We start from the raw sequence: 11,131 nt of genomic DNA, 5'->3' as shown, positions 1-11,131 counted from the left end.
ACCATTTATAATATTGATATAGATATCACAATTCATCTTCTATATAAATATTCTCATTTTCTCTTTTCAATAATCATACCCCATTTGTTAAAGGATGAAAGTTTGTTTAGTGAATCGTTTAAAGCCATCACACCAGACTATTTGTATTATAACAGGAGTTAGATTATGATGACACTTGTTGACCAAATAACTTTTAACACAATAGGAGGGAGGGGTGATTGTGTGAAATAATCGTGGAAGATAAATGAAGCAAATAAACACTACAACATTTTCTCCCTACGGCAACGCTAAAAAACCGTTGTAAAACATGAAAAAACCGTTTCCTTATGTTATAAGAACGGATTTCCAGCCGTGGCAAACCGAGGCGTTGCCTTAGCCTATGAAAACGGTTTTTTATCATATGACAACGCCATGTAAATAACCGTTGTTTAAGGTATCGTTTGAGAACGGTTTTCAGAGTTCCCAGTGGCAACGGCTTCTACGCATTCTCATTATAAAACCGTTCCATTTGGTATACTTAAGAAAACGGTTTGTTGTGACAGCAGTTTTTCATGGTTGCACATAAAAACCGTTCTAATAGAATCCATATCTATCTAGCCACCTAGCCTCTTGAGTGGGATACATTACGCTTTAAAAGCTACGCTAAGAGTTTTTCACTGTTTCAACAATTAAAGTTTTTGCTTTATGTTTGAATAATAATAAAATGTGGTATAAATTAATTTATTATGAATCTTATAAATAATTATTATTATTATAAGACTTAAGAACAATAATTTGATTAAAATACTATTCATATAAAATTTTAATATAATCTAAAAATTACATAACAAAATACTATCTTCAATGACATCATTTACATATATACACTATTCACAATAAAAATAACATCTTCAAAATAACCATCAATATCTATTAAAAATACTTAAACATCACTGAATGGATAATTCAAAAAGTGTAATGACTTGTAGACAAATATTCTCTTAATCTACCGCCCAGATCAGGAACATCAGCATTATATGTTGTAAATGGTGAATAAATTTCTTCTGCTTTGAGCTTTAATAGTCATGAATAATTTCTTAAGTGGTGATTAAACTATCTATAGACTTCAAGGCACTACATTTGAAGGCTCATGACTTGGCATTTGGGCACAATAATTGATAATTCCCCAGCGGTAGTCCTCTCTAACAAATGCACACTATTCCAATGAAAACCAACCTGTTGATAGAAACTCCAAAAATAACATTAAAGTGGTCCATCTTAGATTAGTTACTTATTCATGAGAACTTCTCAATTAAATTTAAGTTCTTTTGTTTTGCATTTATGAAATAGTTGAGAAACTATTGTTTAAAATTCTATAATTGTGATAAAATACTTTAGAGTTATCCAACTAAACCTAAAAATAAAACATTGCAACAAAGTGAAAAGAGAAAGAGTGTGAGAACCTGAAGTAATTAATGATTAATACTATGAAGTGCCAAAGATCAATAGTTTCTTTTCTCCTTTTGTTGACCACATATTGGCTGCATCATCATACATATATTTAATGTTAAATAAATAAATAAATAAATAATGTCATTAGTTCTAACCACCTATCTCTTCCACTATACCCTATAATGCAAATCAAAATGAATTAGAAAAGAGGTGTGATTCATTACCTTGTGGCAATAGATTTATATTGTGATGTTCTTTTTCCAGAAATGTCAATATATTTCCAACAAACTTGATAATTCTACACTGTAAATTATCTTGAAGAACCTTGTAACACTAGATTTATATTTTAATGCTCTATGTCCAAAAGTGTCAATATATTTCCTACACACTTGAATCTTCTGTACTGTAAATCATCTTTAAGGGTATTACATCACCTAAAGTATTTTTCACCTCATGGTAAAATTCAATAGAACTAGAATAAATTTAATGAAATTTTGAATTCACAATATGTGTACATTGGATTCTATCCAGAATTGCAGCTAAAAACTTTAGTACTTTGCTCCCAGTATCAAAAAGTCCATTCATCTTGCCCATAAACCTGTGACAGTAGAAAAAACAATCATAATTATTCTTTACTGCACAAATACACATATTAGGACATACAGCTAACCAATGAATAAAATCGGCATATGAAATATTACAATTTCAATATTACTATTGAAATTTACAATAGTACACATTTAATGGGAATATCTATGTTGTTTAATCAAAGAGAAAACAAGAGAAACATTGTTACTTCCCAGAACTGCAAATGCAATACTCCAACCAAAGTTATGTAAGTTATTATTCATATATCAAAAAGAAGAGAAATATACATCAATTTTGAAACACCTATCCACAACCATGTTATGATCAAGTTTGAAAATCACTCTATCAATGCCTCTGATGGCACACAAATTTCTACACAAGTATCCTCTTACAGACAGAACATCACATTTAGAGGTTCATGACTTGGCATATGGGTACAAGGAGCCAAACAATTAGAGACAAATATCCATGATTATGGTTAAGTTCAACAGAAGCAGAATAAATAAAATGAAACAGTGGATTCACAATATCCCGACATAAAGCCACATATCAAGACAACCGAACAAACAATCATAATTATTCTTTACCACATACAAAGACACATATCGGGGCATAAAGCCAACATATGAATATTTACGATTTCAGTACCACTACTAGAATTTACAATTTACAATAATATACATTTGATCGAAATAACTTTGATGCTAAAAAAAGGGAAAACAAGAGAAACATTTTGACTTTTGACAATTTTAAGGAAAGAGATACTATTAAGGGACCTTCTATGCAACCAACATCCATGAAGGTGTAATCTAAATAAAATTGAAGCAAACTAAGCATAAGAAAAAAAAAGTAAAGATATGAATTTGTGACCTGTTCAGGCTTAGCAGTTGTGGCTAAGTTAGATGCTTTCTTTCTAGACACTATTGTTTTGCACTGTTTCAACTGATTTTTGATGCTACCAAGCCTTCATTCACAAGAGATTTAACATATCCAGCCAAACTTTGAGTAAAATTGAGAAGTATTTTAGCGTCTGCAACTTGTTCTCGAGGCTTCTTAACTTATTAAGGTAAACTCATCAAACTCGCTCTGAGTTGAATCGAATTTGTCAAATCTAGCGTTTATTAAATATATAAGAGACTTGAGTTTGAGAAACTCAGAGTGGATGATTATGCAAATTGTGGAGTCTTGCTCCTCCATGGTGTTGTCGTTGGTATTGACACAGTCTCTCTTCATGCACCGCAACCCTTAGCATAACACTAAACTGCACTGTAAAATAATGAATACAACATAACATGATAAGATAATGAAAAAATATCTAATTACTCAACAAGCCAAGATGATTGTACAACAAAGTTCCTATACCAGTTTTCCATGAAAGTCGTCTCAAAAGAAGAATCTCTTCACCTAATTTCTTATATTCTTGGTCTTGAAATTGATTACGTCATCCTTCCCTAATGGAGTATAGGCGAGAACATAAAGTATATATCTAAATTCTAGTTCACCCTGCAACATCACCACCACATCACAATTATTAATTTAGTATTATGATTCCTCTTTAGAGAAAAACTAAGGTTATCAAGCTACTTCTTCTAGATGAATACAAATATATATATATATATATATATAAAATTAATCTTATAAAACAAATTTGCACTTGAAAAAGAAATCAGTGAGAATTTCAGGATTTCTACGAATACTAAAATGCCAGAGCATGGAACATGTGAACATTGTGGTATATTAAGAGAAATCTTCACCTTCTCAATAATGTTAAGAGAACCATCATGTTCTACACAGATTTTTGAATCATTGCTTAACATAGAAGTTTCAGCTTGTTCCCAAGAAAAAGACAAATCATGTATAAAATTAACTAACCTCCTTATAATCTCCACGTAGATGAGGATCAATGTATTCCTTGACACAAAAGGCATAGATCTTCATTCTGTTGAGCCAACAAAAAGAAAGCTGCATGTAAAAATTTTGATAAGGGCTAAGAGCACTCTAGCTAACTAATCTTAAATTTCTCTATATTGGGTTCAACACAAAATAAGTACATGTCATACACAACTTCACAAATAGATCTCCTTCAACAGCTAAACATGCAATGTTTGGTAGTTTCAGAATTGATTATGCTATGGCTTTCAAACACAACATAGGTTGTGACAGTAGAAAAACTCCACACACAAAAAAACTACCGGTTAAGAATAACAGTAGATAGCCCACTAAGCACCTTAAGAATAACAATGAGAGAAAAAGTAATTCTAATAAAAACTAACTAAACATAAAAAAATATCAAAAACACTCACTCTAGTGCACACAGGGTGTTCGTTCAATGTCAAATGAGGATGCATAACACAACCAAATCAATCAGCAACACCTCTACAATTCAACCAACAACGCATTTTAGCTCTAAAACTCTACAAGTTATTGAGGAAATTTTCTCTACCATCAATCTCAACTAAGCCACCGAATATCAAAAATCCCAAATCAGAAACCCCAATTTCTAAACCGCTAATCAGAAGAAATCACAATGGAGCAGAAAACCTATCACAGTTGAGAAGGAGAGTTGCATCGCTCGAAGAGAGGATAGTATGATGTAATGGAGGGGAAGGTTGCAAACGAACGCGAACAAGCGAGATGGAGAATACAAGTGGCGTGATTGAGGAGGATAAATGGAGATGCATTTACCATTTTCTATGGGAGAAAAGGAGTCGATACAACACAAGACGGAGAAATTTAGGGTTTGTCACCACAAACTCAAATGACCTTCGTTCCATTTCACAGAATTTGTTGAATTTTTATTTTTAGGGTTAGGTATATGAGAAGAATTACACAGAAGAGAGCTATTTTGATAGTTGGGAGGGAACTGTGAAAATTCAGAATGGCGCTAAGTGAATTTCTATCAAAAAGGGGCGCTAAGTGAATTTTGTTTAGTAAAGAAAGTAAAGGGAACGGTGAAAAAGTAAGCGCTCAATGAAAATAAATTAATTTAATAAGTAAAGAAGAATAACAAACGATATGGTAGGTGATGACCCCTGTTCGACTCTAGCAACAAACATTTTTTCTAGAAACTTTTTTTTACTATAACATATGAGAACGGTGTCATATATTAAATATTTTATTAAAATAATTAAAAATTATATGAGAACGGTTTTAACCCGTTGTTAATAAATGCCGTTCTCTTTATACTCTACAAGAACGGTTTTGAGCCGTTGCACAAAATTTACCAAAAATCAAATAAGCTACCGCAACAAAATATAAAATTTGTTGCTTATTATTCTCTACGAGAACAATATTTTTACCTCCCAAAAATTAGGCGTTGCTATAGGATAAAAATGTTGTAGTGAAATAACTCCAATTTTTTTATCAAAAATGGAACATCAAATTATAGTAAATCAAAGTAATTGGAAAACCTCAATTGCACTACTTTAATTTATTATAATTTGATGTTCCATTTTTGTTATAAAAATTGATTTTTAGAGTAAAATGTAGTTGATTTAAAATATAACAGAATATTTCGCAGGTATATCTACGAAACACTCTATTTTCAAACCCTTTCGTAGATGTAGCTACGGAAGATTTCATGAACTTCGGATTTTCTCAATTAATTGGAAAAATTCCAAGTTTCACTATGTTTTAACGCTTCCGTAGATGCATCTACGAAAAGAAAACAAATTTTTTAAAAACAAAGGTACTTCCGGAGGTACATCTACGGAAGCAGAGACCAAAATTAGAATTGCGGCAAGTGGCTAAGAGATTCAAATGGTGCATTGAGATTTTCTCTACTAAAAAATATCCTCCCTATTATTCCTCCAAATCAACCTATCTCTCTTCTCGTTAAACCGGATATCTCAGAGAACAGAAAAAAAATCAGCAATTAGAAGTTCTTTATAACAAAAATGGTAACGAAATCTGTATTAGTATTTTCCTGTTAGTAGCATTTGAATCATCTGATAAATTATGTTGGTTTATGAGAACAATAACATTTTGACAACTATGCATATAATTTGTGCTAGTGTGCTATATTAAAAAAATATGTTTATAAAAACAACTATCCCTTTAATGACTTCAATTTAATGACCACACAACCACCATTGAGAGCTTTTTTTATCCGAAAGGATAGCTTCTTTTATTAAGTAAGCTCTATTTTCATTTTCCTTATTGTTCAAACAAAACTTGAAACGTGGGGAAATGAAGGATGAGGGAAAAGAGTGTCAAGTTACATAATTAACTTTACTTTAATGCATGACTTCACAATCATGACTAGAAGAAAAATCGTTAAACTAATGAAAACTAAGATAATGTCATCAAATCACACTCTTGAGCACCAATTAATATTTGTTTAATTATGTGAGAATATAATGAATTTAAATAAAAGTTAATCTAAATACAAATAAAAATTCCTCAAATTGTTGTGTAGTTCTTAGGCTATATATTTTGTTTTGAAGTGTTTGGTGCTTTGTAATGGAAAAACTATTACCGGCACATCAATAAATATGCTGGTCATAATTATTAGTTTTATTGGAAGAAAATTTAAATGTTAATTTATTGCTCAAAAATCAAAATTATCGTAAACTCCAACAAAGTTGGTGGCGTGTGAAACTTATTTCACAATTCGACTTTGTCATATTTATGACAATGGAATCCACTTCTAACCTACTTGCTGAAAGTTGAAACATTAATTTAAAAATTTTGATGATCACGTAGAGAGTTAATGTATCCCTAAATGAGTGGATGATGATTTATTGTATATGACGAGCATGTCAAGCCGTAGCTAAGAGGAGTCTTACTCTTTAAAGTGTTGAGTATGTACGCTCAAATCTTTATCCTATCTATTATTTCAAAGAAAATATATTTAAGAGGAATGTTATTATTGATCTTGACTGGACTTTGTGTATTTTTTATGGGGATCATGTAGAGTTGATATCTCATTTGTTTGTGATCTGGAGCCTGGTTGTCAGTATCTGGTATATAATTTTTGAATGGTTAGGGTATATCTGCCTAGAGATATTTGTCTTGTTTTTTAAATTTTGCACTCATTGCATCCTAGGGCTAGGATGACAGGTAGGTTTATTTTGATTTGACATGCTATGGTGTGGACTATTTGGTAGACCCATAATGATAAGTTTTTCATCGATGTATCATCTAATGCAAAAGAGTTGGACGATAAATGATTTTTTTTTGGCATGGAATTGGCTCCATCATAAATCCTAGTTGAACTCTTTATCTTTCAACGATTAGCTTCAGAATCCTATTATATGTCTGAATTAATAGCGGATCGAGATTCCGGACTTGATTCTCCGATTTTATGTGGTTGTAGTTGCTTTTTATATGTAAGTTGAATATTATTTTTGAATAATTCATATAGTATAAAATATTATAGTATAAGTTGAATAATGTGTTAATCAAAAAATATTTTACTTTTAATTAAAATTTTCAATTCAAATAAAAATTAATCTAAAGCCGTGCATCGCGCGAGTTATAGTCTAGTTATCACTTATTTATCACACGTTTTAGCTTATCCTATAAATTTAGTTTATAATATAGATGTTTCCTAGTATAAATTCGGTTGGTTCACGAGTCTTCAAAGCGGATTCTTATGGGAGGAGAGGTGGATAAGAGGTGTATTCATTGGATTAGTTGGAGGGAGGTGACTAAACCTTTTGAGAAGGGGGGTTTAGGTATAAAGAGCATCGAGGATTTTAATTTGTCTCTTTTGAGTAAATGGAGATGGAAGATTATTCAAGGGGAAGATTCTCTTTGGTACAAGATTCTAAAGGAGAGGTATGGCGATTTGGTGTTGAAGGTGATGGGAGGGGTCGTAGATCCTAAAGAGAGGAGGAAGGCGTCGTTTTGGTGGAAGGATTTAGTGAAGTTAGGGAGAAACTCTTTTTTTGACCCGTTTGTTTCTTCTTGCAGGTTTGTTCTCCGGAATGGCTATAATATCCCTTTTTGGGATGTTATGTGGTTGAATGGGATGGTTTTGAAGGAGGTGTTCCCTAGTCTTTATGAGGCTTCTAGTTTGAAATCGGTGTCGGTAGCGGCTATGGAAGGATGGGTGGATAATAGGTGGTCTTGGGGGAATTGTGGTATATCGGAGATTCGGTTACTTGATCATGAGGTGGCGGTTGATTGGGGCGTTTTACGTGGCTTATTGGAAGATGTGGTGATAGGTTTGGAAAGAGACGGGGTGGAATGGCTATCTTTGAGGGGTGAAGATTTCTTGGTGGCCTCATGTTATGAGAAATATGCTAGTTACCGTATCCCTATCAGTCCGGTTGGTTGTCATGATGAGGCAAAGTTGTTGGTGTGGAAGGCCGACGTCCCTTTCAAGATAAAGGCGTTTGGATGGAGGCTTCTTGCTAATAGGCTTCCTACAAAAGATCTCCTTATATTTAGAGGTATTCCGCTATCCTTCGATGCTTCTTTGTGCTCTTTTTGTAAGATTGATCCGGAGAATCGGGATCATTCTTTCTTTTCTTGTCCTTATGTAAAGAATATTTGGAGGGACATAGCAATGTGGATAGGTAAAGAGGGGATAGAAGAGGAAGAGAGCCATTCAAGTTTTATGGAATGGCATTCATTTTGTATATCTAAGAAAGTATTAGATAGGAAGGTAGATATTATTTGGTTAGCAACTTCTTGGGCTTTATGGTTAAGTAGGAATGGGGTTTGTTTTAGGGAAGAGCTTTGGAGCTTTGATAATGTTGTTTGGAACATCAAAGCTTTGGTTTGGAGGTGGTCTTTTTGTGGAGAAAATACTCATCCCAATACTTCTTATTATGATTTTGTCAAAGATCCGATCCGGTTCTTATCATAATTTCAATTGGTTTGTATTTTTTCCTTGCTCTGGCTTGTGCCCCCTTTTGTAAACAGGTTGGTGAACCCTTAGTTCACCGGTTTATATTATCTTGTTTACTAAAAAAAAATAAATTATCAAGATATCTTCGCTATCCAATATATCACTACCTAGTAAACCTTGTTTAGGTAGTTCAATTAAATCTCTCTCAATAAAATACCCTAATCTTGAATACTTTAGTTTGGTTTTAACATGAAAATTTTGATTTATCAACTTACTTGATTTGAATTTAGCCTTGTGATGGTCATATATATGCAAGTGTTTTTCTTAAGAAGAATTGTTTTGTCTATGAAATATATATGTAGGGTAGGTCTTAGGTGTCCGAAACATTCATTGTTTATCTTTCTACAAAGTATAACTTGACAACTAAGCCATGCCCCATGTGATTACGTAGTATTAAAGTCACTATACTAGGAATCTCTAAAAAATAATATCATACCGACTTGTTTTGCTGACATAAAAAGAATTTTTAATATTGCTTTTAAAAAACATATAGTAACAACTTGAAATGCTGACATCAAAAGGAACTTTTTAAATAGTTGAATTATCCAAAAAAAAATTCATTGATTAATTTGGGTCCAATTTAGTTCAAAGTTTGTGCTTTGCTGAGGTGGTGATGAGAAGATTAAAAAAAGGGAAAGGAAATTTTTTCATGCAATCACTATATAAATAGCCTTTAACCTTAGTCTTAATAAGTACATTCACTCCTAACACATTGATTCCTTAAGCTAATTTATACTTTTGTTCTCTACTCCATACACTATGGATGTTGAAAATTGCGACTGTCTAGGTTCAAGAAATAACTGCATTTGGTCAAGTTATGAGAGAATTGGCAATGACCCTATTGTATGTGTCAATGAATTTATGAGCAAAATCAAGATAGGAAAGTTGAAAATACTATGGAGGAAGATCAAGAGACAAATAAAGAGGAGAATTTTGAAACCATCTTCGCCTTTGTTTCTATATGATCCTAGCTCTTACTTACAAAATTTTGATGATGGTTATTCCAATGATGATGATTTTTCAAGGTCATTCTCGGCTCGATTTGCAACACCTTCGTCCAAGATTTTTAAGAAGAATATTGAGTTGATTATCGATGAAGAAATAATGGAGATAAAATCATGAAAGCTAGCTAGCATCATGGTGCTAAATTTCCATAATTTGGAGATTCATAAATTTTTGTTTATAATTGTACAAATATTTAGTTATGTCATCTTGTAAATATATTTCAACTATTAGATTTTGTAAAAGTAATATTCTATATAATGATTTTACTTTTAGTGTATGTTTTTCCTGTGTTTCATTATTTTGATACACATGCAGATATACTACATAATAATTTCTCATGCTACAAATTAAGAGATAAATAAAGTAACCAACCAACCAACTCAAATTCGAAGATTTGGAAACTTTTAATCACTGTTTTAATGTAGAGAAAAAAATTACAAATAAAAATACATTATGAGTACAAAAAATGCTGCTACCGTAAAACATCGTTTCGGGCTTCGGCTGCAAAATGATAGAAACCGTTTTATGTATTTATCGTAACTAGCCATTGGCATGTAACTTTTTTTTTAGTGGTGAATGAAACCATTCATACCAATTGCAAAAAGATTTCCTTTTAGTTCCAATTCCCAACCACCACCACGTGTGCGTTTTTATCTTATGAACGATCTCATTCAAGTCAGAGACAACATTGTTAAAGATAATTTCATTGCGTTAATTCTATACGCACCATCAGGTTGCTAACCACAACGCTCCTGATCTTGCTTTTGTTTTGGCTAATCGCTTTTCTGTTGGCGTTTACTAGTATTAGTATTTTCATGTTCGTGGCATTTGACAACTATACCGTTTTGACAACTATGCATATATTTTGTGCCAATGTCCTATTAATAAAATTTGTTTATAAAAGAAAATAAAAAACTATTCCTTTAACGACTTCAATTGAATATGACCACAAAACCATTAAGGACTTACGAAACTTTTTTATCCAAAAGGATAACTTCCATTTATTAATAATCTCTATTTTCATTATTCTCATTTTTCCAAACAAAACTTGAAACGTGGGGGGAAAATGAAGGATGAGAGATAAAAGTGTGGGGTGACATAAATAAAGTTAGTTTAATGCATGAGTTCACAAGCATGCCTAGAAGGGAAAATGGTTGAACAAATGAAAACAAAAATTATATCATCAAATCACACTGTTTAATTGTGGCTGTTCTATGTATGTTTCTCTGTGTTCATTCTTGTACCTTT

General features: G+C 32.2%; 1 protein-coding gene and 1 long non-coding RNA gene across 3 annotated transcripts; one reads left to right on the top strand and one right to left on the bottom strand.

Moving 5' to 3' along the window:
- Positions 1–3,286: 3,286 nt before the first annotated feature.
- Positions 3,287–4,907, bottom strand: LOC131606168 (uncharacterized). Of its 2 annotated transcripts, none has more exons than XR_009284746.1 (3): positions 4,323–4,907; positions 3,892–3,981; positions 3,287–3,522 (listed from the first exon to the last, which is right to left on the bottom strand). It is a non-coding gene; the product is annotated as an uncharacterized LOC131606168 (long non-coding RNA). The 2 variants fall into 2 exon arrangements; XR_009284745.1 differs by having other exon boundaries at positions 3,892–3,958.
- A 4,730-nt stretch (positions 4,908–9,637) lies between these two features.
- LOC131604076 (uncharacterized) lies at positions 9,638–10,000 on the top strand. Its single transcript, XM_058876569.1, has one exon. It carries the CDS (start codon positions 9,638–9,640, stop codon positions 9,998–10,000), a length of 363 nt encoding a protein of 120 aa, XP_058732552.1.
- Positions 10,001–11,131: the final 1,131 nt, after the last annotated feature.

This window comes from Vicia villosa, linkage group LG5 (assembly GCF_029867415.1).
Source record: "Vicia villosa cultivar HV-30 ecotype Madison, WI linkage group LG5, Vvil1.0, whole genome shotgun sequence".
In the NCBI taxonomy this organism is placed as follows: Eukaryota; Viridiplantae; Streptophyta; class Magnoliopsida; order Fabales; family Fabaceae; genus Vicia; species Vicia villosa.
This window is presented reverse-complemented; position numbering and strand designations above follow the sequence as displayed.